The sequence below is a fragment of the Mugil cephalus genome, chromosome 8, assembly GCF_022458985.1.
Source record: "Mugil cephalus isolate CIBA_MC_2020 chromosome 8, CIBA_Mcephalus_1.1, whole genome shotgun sequence".
Classification (NCBI taxonomy): domain Eukaryota; kingdom Metazoa; phylum Chordata; class Actinopteri; order Mugiliformes; family Mugilidae; genus Mugil; species Mugil cephalus.
Window position 1 is genome coordinate 22512932 of NC_061777.1, and position 16888 is coordinate 22529819.

The following is a 16888-nucleotide window of genomic DNA, read 5'->3' on the forward strand; positions in this document are numbered from 1 at the left end:
GCTTTATTTATCCCCCAGGATAAATCTATTGACAATATGAATGGAAACTGGAAGTGAAATCTTTATAATTCAAGCCTGTCTGAAGTTTGGTGAATGTTTTATGTAATACCAAGTTAGTAAGACACTCACAGCTGCTTGCCAGGGTTGAGTGACCCTGCATCTATTTCACGGTCAATGTTGGTGCGTAGGTCATCAAGCGCACCATCGTCTCCAAAAGCTCCCCATTCTGTATTAATGCACATCCGCCCCTCGTCACCATCGAGCAGCTCAATGTTCCTCATCTGTTCCATGTAGCAGGCATTGGTCCCGGTGCCTTGAGGAAAGGGATGTTACCATAACAATTACTTCTTATCCAAAACGTACAACTCACAATGACAGTGTATGTTGTATTTTTATTGCATCGTTTGACATTATGACAGCAACAGTATTCAAATGCTCTGCTGTCTGGCATGAAGGCAAACACTTACTCACCTAATTTTTGCCATTTCATTTAAATTCATGTATACATTCTACTCACCCACAATGAGACCAATTTCACAGTGACGATCATCATAGCCACAGGTCATCATGGTTCCCACTGTGTCATTGGTCATTGCCACAATGTCAATGTCAAAGTCCTGCAACGAGATTCCAGTTAAATTGTGCTCCACTGAATTTTGGTCTAAATTATCCCCCCAATTCACTCTTCCAGATAATCTGGTCCAAAACGTGCATGGTACCAAGGTTTCGTCCAGATTACTTCCTTTGTTTTCACTATGCTTCCCCAGCTTATCAAACAGATATGGGAGGAAGAGATCACACCAATGGACTGTAAGGACGAAAGTAATCCCTCTGGTCGTGCTGCTATCAACACCTGGCAAAGTGTTCAATCGCGTTATCTTGGAGAGGCTGTGGAAGGGGGCTGATGAAAGACTGAGAGAGAATCAGGCTGGTTTCCGGAACAGATCACTGGGCAGTCACCCTCAGGATCATCATCAAGCAGCCCATAGAATGGAACACGCCTGTCTACCTCTGTCAATTTCATTGACTTTGAAAAGACATGCAAGAGCTTATGGCTCTTATGCAGTGTCAAGTGCTCCACTGGAGAGCACCAGCACATGAAAAGATCGAGGTGCTCACTGGTGTCAGACAGGGTTCCTCCTCTCTACATTCCTCTTCCTACTATGTATCGATTGGATCATGTAACAAACAGGAATAATAAAAAAAAAATGCATCCAGTGGCATCTGACAGAACAACTTGACGATCTCGACTTTGCAGATGACATTTCACTGCTCTCACTTACAAACAAACAGATGCAGACGCAAGACAACATGGCTTGAAACAACCACAGCTGAGCTTGGAATCAAAATAAATGGGTTAAAAACCAACAACAAAAACATGAATTCCAACAATTGAGGACCACTCTCTCGAAGAACAAGTTCAAAGTGAATGAAGTCAAATGGTGTATTACAAGACAAGAAAGTCAGTGTGATCCAAAATAAATACTAACATTAGTCCTTTTCAGTAACAATTGAACACCTTTAAATCAATTTGACATTTTCAACAGACAGAATTATCTGATTTCTACTCTTGATAACGCTGTATGGGAAATCATTACTTACTCTCTGCTAGATGTTAGTAGACTAAGGGAAATGACCTTGGAGAGGAAATGACAATGGGAGACAGTGCTTAGTCTAATATATTCATCCTCCCCTTGTGCTCGGCACAGCCTGATACAACTTAAAGTTGTCCTTAGAGCACATTTGACTAATGTAAGACTGGTGAAGATTTTCCCTGTTGTGAACCCTTCATGCCCATGCTGTAAAGGCCAGCCAGCAGATTATATACACATGCTCTGGTCCTCTCATTTAATGACTACAGTAAGATGTTTCAGAAAGACATCGCTTCCAACACAATATGTGCGTAATTTGGATTCATCCCTGAAACTAGCTCCCTTACAGGCAAAGGTCACATAGTCATAGCTTAACTTCCTTAATTGCAAGACGCCTCAGTTTTCTCACATGAAAGGAGCAAACACCACCCAACTTTCCAAGATGGATTAGAGATATTATGCACTTGGATACATCCTTCAAGGCTCTCTGCAACCTTTCTCAACATATGCTGCAAACAAATGTATGGTTGTTCTAATGGGACAATCAAAAAAAGTGTTGAAAGTAAAATAAGAACCGTGAGGCTTTTCATTTCCATTACTGAAATAAATGAAATGTTATCCAATGAAAGGAGTCTATTTGCCCTATTGTCCAGAACAAGCTTACTCCAAAACTGATTAAGCAGCAAAAGAAATACTTTAAGCAATATATGACAGCAAAATTACTACTTAATTGACTAATTGCACAAATACTGTGTTTTTTAGTAGTCACTGCTACTGTCAGGAGAACAAGTATAAACCTCTTACATCTGAATGAGTTAGTACATATTGTACTACAACAAACACGAACTACAGAGACCACCACAGACATTACCCATATCTTTCCACAGATTTCCTCAGATTATCTCAACCATAATGACATTACGCACCCTAAATCCTCTGAAAGTTTACCTCGGAAAACATTATATAATAAAACATTTTTTGTGCACAGAGCAAACACAAATGATGCAAGATCTTTGTAAACTGGAACACATTTGGCAATTGATGAAAATGTAAATAAAAGTACCATGAATCTATTTAGTATATATGTTAGTAATATTTACCCCTCGTTTTTTGATGGCTTTCCTCAGAAGGCTGACGACATCTTTTCCTTCTACGCCACTAGACCTGAAGCCTTTGGTCCAAGATATCAGAACACTCTGAAAATAGAAAATGCAGTAATGATTACGAAAAACAACGACAACAACAACAACAAAAAAACACACTGTGAAGTATTGCTACACAGGCCTTATCAAGTAAAAAGTGACTCAACCAAAGTAGAAGATTAATCTACGTGCATATTAGTGATTATCTAAAATGACATAAAACAATTCACAACTGGTTTCATGTGAGAGAATGAGGTAACCATGCACGCAACGAAAAGCAAAAATCCATCAGTAAAATATCAACATCAAGTGGCTTCATTCTGAATAGAAAAAAAATAACAGGTGCATAAATGAAAACACAAGTCTTGCATGGATGAGCAGCATAACCAAGAATAACATGTTATGAGATTTTATGAGTGTATTTCATAAATCCCTCCAAAAGAAACCGGCAGAGTTACAGAATAAGATTAAAATGATACAGTGGAATAGGAGTAAAGGAACAGCTCACGGTAAAATGCATATTACTTCATCTGTCTTCAACGTGGTGGTGCACACTAGCCTTTACTGAAGATTTCACTGCTGACAGAATCAACAGGATGAAAGCAGAACAGTACTCAAACAATCTTTGTGCTAAAACAAAATGCATCTAAATTCAGTGGACAACAATCAGCAGACTTTAAGGAGGTGGAAAATCTTCAATTGAGTTTATGGCCTGATTTCAAATTTCTTAGAGCAAATGTGTAACAAGGATCAGAGAAGATATCTGACCTCTTACATATGATTTCATTAACTTCATGTTCACAAGATCACTGCTTTTGAACCCCTAAGTACTTGGCATAATATGAGTTCTTATTATCAAAGAGAATTCTTTCAGTATGAATGCATTTTAGATCACCTCATATCAAAGCTCAGACTGTGAACTTTAATGTCGTTTCAATTACTGTATTTCAATTGGAATCCGCATATGTGCACAACCTGAATATCAAACAATAATTAAAGAGCAAACGAACGCTTAGAAAATATATTAAAGTAATAACTCAAGTGGGGGATGAACTGACATCTGCCAGTAAAAGCAGCCGACAGCAGAGGGCTATTGGTCCTCATGTACGAGTGCAGCTCCACAATCTATAACACTCTGCTCAATTGAGCAGCCGTGCTAATCCAGTCCTTTGGTTGGGCTTTAATGACGTGATGGACAGAAGTGTACAAAAAACATTTTTTCTGTATCTGTAAAGATGGATGAAATCCCTATGGACTGATACTAGGCTCATTCCGATAAGACCTTAATACAGCTACGGCAAGCTAGAAGGACACACCAAGTCAGTCAGAGAGTAAAGGCTCTTTTTTCTGTTTGAAAGCAAACTCAAAAGTTGTGTTCACAAGTATAAATGAGAAAATCATCTTCCACCACTGACAATCATCAGGAGCTCAATTTTACTCCAATGTTTGTGGTAACAGACCATCAAACACCAGTGACCAGCTCATAGTGTCAGTTGCAGTTAGGTTGTCATGTACAGTTCAAATACTACTACTACTTGAAATAGTCAGAAAAAAAATCTTTGCTATCACTCACCTCGTCCAACTTGGTTTGCTGACAGGGAAAAGAGAAGGTGAAGCCCAGTGGAAGCTTTTTATTTTTGACGCCCATCTTCTCCATAAAGTTTGCCAGACAGTCAACTATGTGGTCAAACAGCTACAGGAGACAAAAGGTCAGTTTTCTTATCAAGCAAGAAAAATTGCATGTTTAATTTTCATCATAAACGAATCCAAAGACACATGCACACAGTGAAAGTGAAAAGTATGTAAAGTTTAGATACTTCAGCTGCCAAAGCAGCTGGTCTCCATGGATTGGGTTTGTTGCAGTGCATTCCACACATACAGGATCGGTTTGGGATCTGGGGAGTTTGGAGGCTAAGTAAAGACCTCAGGCTGTTTTTTTTTGTTTTTTTTTGAGTTTTTGAGTTGTTCCTAAATCGTTTTTGTTTTGGTGTGGCAAGACACATTGTCCTGCAGGGGATGGCCGCTGCCTTTGGCTGCCTATTGATGTTGCTATGGAGTGAAACTGCCAAGTCATTTAGGTGGGTGGTATGTGTCTAAAGGTCTCTCAGCAGAACATTGCATGGGAACGAGATACTGTAATTTTGAGGCTGAACATCATCATTTAATATAATACTTTGTATTGTGTCCTAGAATATTCTACAACATTAATGAAAATGTGAGAATCTTATAGTAAACTTTAACAAAATATTAAGGTTAAAACTAATAAGCACAGTATACAGACTAAGAATGAACATGCAGCTACATTTACATTTTTATATTTTCATATACTAACCTCTTTTCAAAAAATGGGCATAGGGGAACAGTATGGAGCCCAATCTTGTGGTTCTCCCTGGTTCTCCCTCGCTCTACCTCTTTCCTCCGCCTAAATAAAGACCTCTCTAACCCACTGAAAGTAAGTATTGTGCTGGATTATTAGGGATTATAACACCGAGCCTTACCTAGAAACTTGTGGCTCAGCTGGTGATTCAATTAAAGGGCCATAACAATAATATTAATAATAATAACATACAATGCCTTATCATAAACACTCAAAGCGCTTTACAATTTATTGCATTATTCATTTGCTCGCACAGTTAAATGAAAATTCTATGAAGCTCTTTGTTGTCCCGTACAATTTGTACATGTGTGTATTTTTACCAGTTAGCTTCCATTCAGCTCTACGCTAAGTATAACATATCATATAAAATGTTTTAAAGGCTGCAGATGTGGTAAAAACGTAGAAAAATTATTATTACAAATAATAATGTTAATGCACAAAAATACTCATTCTGTCTTGATGCTGCAGATTATAGTTTGATGCTGATACATTCTCTGGCCAAAAAAAAAAGGTCTCACACACACAATATTTCATTGGACCGTTTATAGCTTTGATTACAGCACGCATTCGCTGTGACACTGCTTTTGCAAAGTCACAAGATTTATTTTGATCCAGCCTTTTCACCAAGATCTTCTATTGATGATGGGACAGTCTGACCACTGTGTAAAGCCTTCTCCAGCACATCCCAAAGATTCTCAATGGGGTTCAGGTCTGGACTCTGTGGTGACCAATCCATGTGTGAAAACAATGTCTCATGCTCCCTGAAACACTCTTTGACAATCTGAGCCCCATTAATCTTGGCATTGTCATCCTGGAATATGTCCGTACCATCAGGGAAGAAAAACAACATTGATGTAATAACCTGGTCATTCAGTGTATTCAGGTAGTCAGCTGACCTCATTCTTTGAGCATAATGTTGCTGAACCTGGACCTGAGCAACTGCAGCATCATAGTAGGGCTGGACAATTAATTCAAATTTTGACCGTGATTTGGATTTTGGCTTTTCACGATCATAAAAACACTGTAATTGAAGAAAAATGATTAATGTGCCACATGGCATGTATTCATGTTCCCTCGCTGTAAAAGCACCGTGAACGCACCCAGCTGCGGCAAGCGTGTGACGTGTGCAGATCAATTGTGGAACACCGATTGACAACATGGCAGAAAGCCAGCCGGAGCCTTTAGTTGAAAAGAAAGGCAGGACAACTTCGGTCATTTGGACATTTTGGATTCAAATTGTCGGACGTGGAGCAGAAGGAGACTGTTTGCACAGCTTGTCACGCGGTCGTGTCCGCACCCCAAAGCAACGACAAATTTATTTAACCATTTAAATTTCTGCCATAAAGTGGTCTATGGCAAAGTATTGAAGGAGCAAAAGACCCAAAAAAAGCACGTCAATTTCAACCACCGCAACACAGTCCTCCATTGAGGACACTCTTTACAATGCCACTCAATATCCCACTGGCTCCCGGCGACAGCGAGAAATAATGGAGGCTGTGACATTAATGCTATAAAATGTTATATTTAAAGTTGAGTTTTGGTGGTTTAATAAATACTTCTGTTGAAATCAATGAGTCATCGTGTTTATTAATTGCGATTTCAATATCAATCAAAATAACCGTGATTACTATTTTTTTCCATAATTGTCCAGCCCTACATCATAGCCCTGCCCCCACAGGCTGGTACAGCAGACACTAGGCATGATGTGAGCATCACTTTTTTTTGTTTGTTTGTTTTTTTACCAGTAAGCCTCAATGCTTAGTGGTTTTCTCAAGGCTACACACATGTTCAGTCCCAATCCTTTGAGTTCCCTTCACATTGTTCATGTAGACATGTTTGTACTTTCACTATTAAACATAGCCCTGGCTTGTGCTATCGTTTTTTTTTTTCGCTTTGATTTCACCAAACGTTTAATTGATCAATCAGGATCTTTGTTCCGACCACATTTCTTCCTCGAAGACTTTGGTTCGCCACTATCCATTTTTTTTATTCAGTTTTTAATAATGCGTTGGACAGTTTTAGTATATTCTGCTCTAATCTCCTTAAATGTTTTATCAATGATTTGACCCTTCTCAAACAGACTAACATCTTTTCCACGACCACAGGATGTGTCTTCCCATATGGTTGTTCAAGAAATGAGAAGCTACTCATAGCATCAGTTGGTGTTTAATAACTTGTTGCCACTAAAACATAGTTGCCCTTGCAGTAATTATCCAATAGGAGGCTCGTACATATTTGCTTCGTTAAATTCAGGTGGTGATTTTTTTTTGCCTAGGCAGTGTATATAGTACATAGGTAAGATGTGATCAGACAAATCAATTGTCCGTTCTGTGACATAGTTCTTACCTCAGTACCGGAGCCTCTCATGAGGTGTTCAGAAATTTCATAGATCTGATGTTCCATCTCCACCTTTTTCTCGCCATCAGCTTGGACGGTGACAAGGAGTACTCGGAAGTTGGATCCACCAAGGTCTAGGGCAAGGAATTCCCCTTGTTCTTTGAAGAAAAATATAGTAATTACATACAGCACACACAGTAGGGAAATCAATTGTGTATAATCAAAATATTATAAGAAGTGTTTATATTCAACACCTGAAACTCAGTCAATAAAGCATAAATGAAGTATTTTTTCATAGTAAACATATTTGTAAAGGTGCTATTGCCATGAAATTTTCCCCAGCTGTTGGTAACAACCCAAGTATTTCACACATTGAGAGAAACCAAAACAAATAACTTCAGAAATTAAGAAATTAAGTAAGTAAATATATATATATAATATATAATAATATATAATAAAAAATGTAAAAAAAAAAAAAAAAAAGTATTGGACACATGCAGAAAGGGATGTGGAAAAAGGCATGGAAAGCCAAGACACCAGCTGAAACCTATCAGTGATCAGAAACCGTCCTGCCTCTTGTCAGTGCAAATGAATATCAGCTGGTTACGTCCAAACTGATGGCCTATAAAAAGGCGTGTCATTACCAAGGTGTCACACAAGGAACATCTGATGATGTTCCTTGTGTTCGCAAACTTATTGTTGCAAAACATTCTGATGGCACTGGTTACAGAAGGATTTCTAAACTTCTCAACGGTCCAGTGAACACTGTTGGGGCCATAATCCGGAAGTGGAAAGAAAATTATTCGACCATAAACCGACAACGACCAGGTGCTCCTCACAAGATATATGACAGAAGAGTTGTCCAAGAGCCAGGGACCACCAGTGGAGAGTTTCAGAAAGACCTGGAATTAGTAGGTACAATTGTTTCAAAGAAAACAATAAGCAATGCACTGAGCAGCCATGGCCTGTATGCACGCTCACCACACAAGACAATGCCACCGTCAGTGAAGGTTTTCCCTGTGTCATTTCACATTATTACACATAACTTAATTTCTGAACTTATTTGTTTTGGTTTCTTTCACTGTATGGATTACTTGGGTTGTTACCAACACCTGGTGAAAATTCCATGTCAATGGCACCTTTAGAAATATGTTCACCATGAAAAATTGTGATGTGTTCAATACTTATTTTAGCCGCTGTAAAACTTATTACTAACGTAATGAATTTCTGTTGAATAGAAAATTAATGAATTGATTTGTCCTTTCAGCTCTAATCAAAACAACACACTTGTACAATGTAAACTCTTGTTTAGCAATGCCACTACTAAATAAAAAGTCCACAGGTTATCTTAAGTTAGGTGTAGGGCCCTGCTTCAGGATGAGTGTTTCTTCAGGAGCAACTACATCTTGTTGGCACAAGATGGAGATAAGCATCATCACAGGGTGTACTACCTCTGTGACACTGTACTCCTAGCCATGAATATGCTCACCAAATCTGCTGAGCCAGAGTGCAGAGGGCCCCGGACAAACAGCCACCAATCAGGGCATTCATGGATGACCTAACAGTCATGACAGAATCACTCGCAGGCTGTCAGTAGATTATGAAGGGACTTGAAAAGCTGGTGGAGTGGGCCCCTGGGTGTTCCAGTTTTACAACACAGGCACAGACATCCTGACGAATAGAACCCAGTCAAAATCTTGGGCAAGGTTTTCAACAGCTCTATGAGAGACACTGCATCAATCCAGTCAACCTGCACTGACTGGATTTTAACTGCTGGTTAAAATCCATGGACAAGTCTGGCTTACCTGGAAAGTTCAAAGCTCATGTTTATCAACATGGCATTCTTCTACAGTCAAGACCTTAGAGAAGAAGGTCAGCGATCATTTCTGGAGAAGGCTTGGACTACCAAAGAGCTTGAGCAGCATTGCTCCCAAGGGGTGCAACAACAATGTTGCAACTACCATTAAAACCTCAGAGGAGGAATTTAAGGTGACAAAAGCAAGAGAAGTGGTGCAGTAGAGGGACTGAAGTGATTCGAAGGTGGCCAAAGCTGGAATCCAAACGAGGACTGGCAGGAAGTGGAAGGCGGAGGAAGCTGTCCATGAGGCAGTGGTAAGAAGGGAAGGAGAGGCGACACCTTGTACAAGAGGAGGTGAGAGCAGCAGTGGCTCAGACAAGATCCTGCAAGGCTCTGGGGATGAAACAACAGGGAGCATGGACAAGATGGGAGGACGCGGTTGAGAAGGTGACCTGGACTGAGATCCGGAGAGTTGAGCCTCAACGCATGAAATTCCTTATCCAGGTAGTTTATGATGTGCTTCCAAGCCCACCTAACCTGCACACATGGGGCATAGCAGAGCCACCAGCATGCCTTCTGTGTTCCACGCGAGGAACACTTAAGCACATCCTCAGCAGCTGCACTACAGCACTCGGAGAAGGACAATACCATTGAAGGCATGACCAAGTCCTTAAGACCATCGCAGAAGCCATCAGCACAGGACTTGAGTGGGCAAAGCAGTACAAACCCTCCAAGAAAGCCATTGCCTTTGTCAGAGCTGGTTAGCAAGGAACGCCTTAATCCAGTGAAACACCTGCAGGCATCTTGATGTTGACCCGAAACACCTGTAGCAGTTTCAGTGAAATGAGGTTGTTTGTGAAAAGCAGTGGGTTCAGAAAGTCATTATTATTTTGACGTACCAGACAGAATCATTATTTTGCAGCACAAATCTTTTACTATTCTGTATGAAGTCGAAAATTTCAGCAATGGAAAAATCTCAGTTGGTCTTGTTCATGTAAGAGCTTTTCAGCAGATTTCACGCAGACAAGCAAGAGTCTTGAATAGTCTGTAAAAAGGTCTAAAAGGTCTGACCTTGTGCTCAGTGGGCACATTTTACATAAAGCTCTTTGTGTTTGAAAGAGTATTACCAGATCCATCAGGAGTGGAGAGCACGTATGTGGGCAGCATCTTGACCGCAGCTGTGGGGTTGGTGTCTCTGCACAGGCCTTTGTCCATCTCTCGACGAAATCTTATGGACACATCCATAATGGTCTCATCTGACAGCTGGAAACGATGCAAGTATTTATCCACCTACATAAATAGAAAAGGCGATGTATTGTTAAGATTTGACAAATATACTTTACAAATATAAATAAAAAATACATGAATTAAAACCTATATGTTGCTTAGTTTAACAATTTGTAACAAGTTCTGTATACCTTTTGATTAAGCCAAAGGAAAAAAAAAAAAGACCAAAGAACCTCTTTTATTTTCTCAAGCTGCAATGTCTGGTTTGCAATGAGTCAGTATGGCAATTTTTGACAGAGACTGGCCCCAGGTGTGTTTAGTGCCGCTCTGTAGAGCTAAATGAAGCACCAAGTCTCAGAATTATCCCCACAGGGCTGCGTTATCTTGCTGCAGACCTCTCCAGTCTTTGTCTGGCTCAAAAAGTCAAAAGTCTTTCATAAAGGCATCACACAGTCTATTCATAATTGCTCAGTAATATTGAGTACGTGGACTGGAAACAGGATGCATGTAATGAGTTAACAATAATATCTATTTACTTTGTATGTTTTCACAGAACATTTAGTCTCAGTTAACTTTACCTCCCTGGGGCAATTTGTTGTCCAACCACAGACTTCAGGCACCAAAGTTTCAGGGACAGGTCATCACAGTAAATTATTAATTAGACCAAAGGTAACAGGCACTAATTCTTTCTTGACTGTGTTTGTTGTAAGCCTAGGTACCATGTACTGGCAACCAGGCGACAGAAGTCTATACTGAAAGGCCAGCGGCTGAGAGGAGTAAGACAGGACAGTTTCTGTTTTCCTGGCAGCTCTGGCAAAACAGAGAGCTCATCAAAGTTTGCACCTGCAATTCTGCCACATATCTTCACTATATTATTCATCACTGTCTTTCACAGCGAGGGACCCAAACCGGCAGATAAAAGGCTAAGCTTAACACAGACTCAATAAAACAAGAGTAAAACATCCTCATAAAAGGGGTGTCTACATTCAAATTTTCTCAGCAATTGATAAGAGCACATGCCCTGGTAAACCTCTGCGCAAACTGCATCAGTTTTGGCTTCAAATTTGAGGTTACTGTCAATAATACTGTTGTACAGTATCAACCACCTGACCATGAAAAAAACAGGGGAATGTGGTGGAGACTTTTTCCTAAAATAAATAATGAGCTTTTTGGTTTTTAAGAACATTGATTTTTAAAAATGAGCTCTCGCACCATTCGCTAAAATCATTAACCACTGGGCCATTTAAGAAGTGACTTCAACAAAGTTGCGCCTGCTTCATGTTTCTGATGGAGCTAAACCACTGGTGACTTGGACCCATGTGTTGCTGCCTTCTGCCATTCTTTATAAACCTATTTTGGCCTTTTCTTAGAGTAAAGTGACTGGGTTGCTAAGGTCTTTTAAAACCGGTGATGCACAGCTGTCCCTAAGCTCTATGTGAGTTAAACCCCCCATGGATCGGCCTGAGGCTGTTGAACTATCATCAATAAAAGTAGACAACAGTGGAGGACAGCAGAGAAGAACAGACCACCACAGCCCTGCATTGTTTTGAAAAGTGTAAGAGCAAAGGAGCAAAATGAAGGTACTATAAATCAATACAAATCTATGTTTTGAGCATGAAGGTGTGTTCAGGGGCTCAATGATGAGTCAGAAGATTTCTCTTTAGTTTGAGCTAAAATCAATGAAATGCGGGGGCGGCATCTTTATGGTTGCCAGTAATAATGGCTGCAAACAATAAGCCCATAGAAATTACTGTGTATGCAACGGCAAGGTTGAATTACTGCGTCTGATCCCTTTTTATCTTCCAGGGGAATTGAGGAACTTATTAACTATGAAATATTCCTCCGAATGGAAATGCTACAAAAGCTGCGATTCCCCTATAGAACCAAAGCCTGCAATGTCATGGTTTGAATATAATACGCTCCATTTAATTCCAAACCCCAAACACAGTGACTGTAAGGACAAGAGACAGCATAGACACACACAGGATCTTTGCATACAGTGGAACATTATGATTTGGAAATTGAATGAATTCACCAAAACCTTAACAGGCTTCCTCCAACTTTGTGTGAATAGTGTGCTGTATAACTAAAAAGGTGAAGGACTGAAATACCAAAAACAGAATAATGATAAATGGAATCCAGCTAGAATAGGTATTTGTAAATAGTGCAAAAGGAACTTAAGTCACATGGTGAGGGTTAAAGTATCAATAAGGAGATTACACAGCACATTTTTAAGGAACTAAAATGCTATGCTACAAATCAAGATAACACATATAGAAAGAACCTCATCACTAATGGTGTTTTGATTTCGATATTAGTTTCAAAATGCCACCTTTCGCTGGCTTGTCGAAATGCAGTGGGGACTGTTTCATTGAATTTAAGAGAGTGCAGGTGACCCAAGCTCGATTCAGTTCACTTTTTAGATATGTGGACCCCACGGGCCCAGGTGGCTTCTTTGGTCCTCTTTTTTTTTTTCTTCTTTTTTTTAAGACCAGTGCAGAGGCCAGCCATGTTTTCCAAAAATAAAACATAATTCCAATGAATATCTGAAAGCTCATATCCACCTGAAATGAATCAATCTACAGGACTAAAGACCTGTGGTTCTGACGTGTTGATTTAATTCCTACTTTTGATGTGCCACGGCCACACCGGCTGGTTTTAAAATCTTATGGACACCAGACTTGACAAAGTAATAAAAAATATTTTTTATTATCATGTTCATTTGTCTAATCGTGTTTGAGGGGATTGTGTATAAAAACATTTAGAATTTATTTTTTGCACAACCCCTGAATTTATACATTTAATTTTATATCATATAAATGGATTTTTTTTAATGGTTTTTCACTCATAATTAAAAGGTTTAAGTAAAAGTAAGCAGGCAGACAGAGTGAGCAGTTGTTAAAGGAGAGATTGTAGATTGGAGGAAGAAGAAAATCATACACACCTTACATCCCTGTTAAAGAAAAGAAAATGGCAGCATGAAGCAGAAAGCTCTTTGAGGAGCAAATAGCAGGACAAAGGGGAATATTATTTCCATTGAGCCATTCATATCTAAGGAATCAGTTGGAAAGACCCAAGGGGAGCATTACCCAAGTACAAAGGCTATGAATTACACTGGAAATTGTATCAGACTGAACTGAAAACCAGATATATTCAGCACAACATAGAAATTACATTGGGATTATAAAAAATTCTCATAAATGAAACATCAGGTGTTATTAACAACTATGTGTGGATTTTAAAAATAAATGAATAGACTTTCTACTATAAATCTTAATCTTTAAGTTCATTCTTAAAAAAGATTTTTGTATATTTGAGACTTTCCTCAGTATGTATTAATATATAGACATATATAGATACATACATACATAGACACTGTCACTTTTAACTTAAGAAATAGAAGTTTTCAGGGTAACTTGTAGTACTTTATACAACACGGGTATTTATGTTGTAACTCAATCATCAAGAAAAGCATTTTCAATTCAGACATTTTGACATGTCATAGCAGTAAAGGTATGGGTTTATTCATGCTTTGCTGTCAGTACTTAAAAGAAAGACAGAATTAATGTTTTTAACCTCACCTGTGCTTTTCCTACTGTGACAAGCTAAAATGTCTTGTGTGAAAGAGGTCTACTAGATCCAATGAGGAATACTGTGAATCAAAGCTGAGTTTAAGTGGGAGCTCAGCTCAGTGCCAGTATCTGGCCCTACAGCTTCCTGTTGAAATGCAAGATGGCTGCCCTGACAAAAACTCAACCAAGGGAGTTTTTCATTGCCACTGTCGCCCTCAGGTTTGCTTTGGAGGTTTCAGGTCGGTTTCTGTAAAGTGTCTTGAGACAATCTGTATTGTTATTGACACTGTATAAATAAAATTGAATTGAACTGAACTGAACTATTGTGGATTTGTATTTTCTTTAGTTTAGAGCGACAGGTCCATGGATAATCCCATTGTACTGGGAGCACATGCCGCTGTCACTCAAACTGAACACAGAAATACATATGAGAGAATGCTTTTAATGGATTACAGCACAGTATTCATCTCCATCATCCCTTCTAACTTGATATTGAAGACTGCCGTCCTGGTGGTGACAATCGGCAACCACAGTTCCTCTTTGTTGACCCTAAATACAGGAGGAGCGCAGTGGTGTGTGCTCAGCCCTTTCCTGTTCTCTCGGTTCACCTGTGACTGTGCTGCCAAGCACAGTTGTAATGACATCTTTAAGTTTGCTGACAACACACCACCGTGGCCTCATCACAAACAATGACGAGACGGCCTAAAGAGAGGAGGTAAGAGCAGTGACCAGCTGGTGCCAAGACGACGTCTCCCTGTACGCCAGCAAAACTAAAGAGATGGTTGCACAAGTTTCTATATATATTTATTTATTTTTTCACATATCCCCATCCTTATTTATATCAACTAATGAGCTCTTTCATCTGGGGCAATAACAATCCACGCATGTTCAGCTTAGTGTTTCAGCTCCCAACTCTTGGCGGCTTGGCATTGCCCAATTTCTTAGACTACTACTGGTCTTGTAATATTCATAAACTTTTATACTGGAATAGCAACACAGCAGACAAAGAGCATCCTGTATGGGCAGATATGGAATTTGAATCCTCTAAACTTTCTCCCAACTCCCTTTGGCTTCCTCCAACTTTACCTCAAACCCAGTGGTAGCAACTCTGTTAAAATCTGGATTCAAATCAGAAAAACTTTGGCCTCCAAAGGGCCCCAGACTTCTCCCCCATTGTACTCAGTCACCTGTTTCCGCCCTCTTGCACTGATTTGACTTTTTGAACTTGGTTTGACAAAGGGATAACTAAATTTAAAGACCTTTACAATAAAGGGACTTTCATGTCAAAGAAGTTTGACTTACCTAAATCCCACATGCTCTGTTATTGTGTCGCACTGGAAATTTTGGGATTTTATTATTTAATAATATAAATAAAACATATTCCAGATAGAAGGACTCCTTACTTCAGGAACATCATTAAGATGTCCTGTGACCTCAAAGAATAGTTTCTAGTGACTTTTTGCAAATGTCAATACAGAGGTATGATGGAAGAGTTGCCCTGTAACTATAGGTGTACCAATGAATGAGCCTATGAGTGGGCAATGCAGACCAATCAACCTGATCCTACAGGGTGCAGTGATGAGTATGAGATCTACAGCTGGTAATGAAACTCAATGCACCATGATAAACTGTGCGGTGGCATTTAGGCACTGGGAGCAAGCATGCATGTACAACACATCACCATAATTAAGTACAGGCATGAACAAAGCAGCCGCGAGTCCCCTTTTCACCTCAAAAGAAAAACAAAACTTATTTCCGAAGTAAAAACCTAATTTCAAGGTGCTGAATGTGAGGTTTAAAAGTAAGCCCATCTATTACGATATCAAGATACTTATAAGCAGAAACAATATTGAGGACTTTGCCCTGAAAGGTGACAATCGATGGTAGGTTCACTGGTAAATTCCTTGAATTTGTGAAAACCATGAGTTCAAGACAAGTTTCTATTGACACGGGGTATTTTGCACAACATCCAAAGCAGTTTGCAAATTCAGGAAAGCTTTGAGTCCTGGGGTACCTCTTTACAGACAGGCAGCACATCTGAAGTGGGGTCATCAAGTTTGATTTGCGTTGTCTCAGACAAAATGCAAACCTGAATTAAGCAATGTCAGTTTCAGTATACTATGATCAACTGTGTCGGACACTTTAGAAAGCTCTATAAAAAGTGACACACAGTGCTGCTTATTGTCTACGGCTACTGTAATATCATTTATAACTTTCAAGGCTGTTGTAATTGCGCTGTGTAGTTTCCTGAATTCTGACTGAGATGTAGATAAGATACAGTGACTATAAAGTAACTCCTGGAGTTGTTCACTTACAAGAGTCTTTGGCTAGTGCTGGCAAGTTTCATGTTGGTACGTAATTATTTAATACCATCTGATCTCCCCTTTTGACCAAAACAGAATATTAGCTGATTTCCAGACTTTTCACACACACACACACACACACACACACACACACACACACACACACACACACACACACACACACACACATATAAAACTCAGCCAAAAATAGCAGATGCATTCAGTCATTCCCCTCCATATGATAAGTAAAGCAAGTGACAGAAAGAAAGAATCTAAAGGATGTTTTCACATTTCAGACTTGTTTGATTAGTCACTACAGCTTTCTCCACAACTTATTACAGCCAGTAATTAAGCAGCTTATTTGACTATAACTGGTCTCATTTCACATGGATTGGAATTATTTTATTATTGCGTGATTTTTATCATTATCACCAGAATGGCAAAATTTATTGTGATCATTTTTTTGCCCGTATCGCCCGTCCCCAAGCAACACTCAGACTTGGTCTTTTTAATTAATAAAGTGAATTTGTCACCTAGATC

At 39.3% G+C, this 16888-nt stretch overlaps 1 protein-coding gene across 2 annotated transcripts in view; it reads right to left on the bottom strand.

Moving 5' to 3' along the window:
• hk2 (hexokinase 2) overlaps positions 1-16888 on the bottom strand; it is a 38863-nt gene that overhangs the window by 20692 nt on the left and 1283 nt on the right. For both annotated transcript variants that reach the window (XM_047592082.1, XM_047592080.1), the window contains 6 exons: positions 10374-10536; positions 7458-7606; positions 4308-4427; positions 2693-2788; positions 518-617; positions 130-313 (listed from right to left, as the gene is read on the bottom strand). In XM_047592082.1, the coding sequence (XP_047448038.1) occupies positions 130-313; positions 518-617; positions 2693-2788; positions 4308-4427; positions 7458-7606; positions 10374-10536 (812 nt within the window). The remainder of the gene's footprint in view (positions 1-129; positions 314-517; positions 618-2692; positions 2789-4307; positions 4428-7457; positions 7607-10373; positions 10537-16888) is intronic.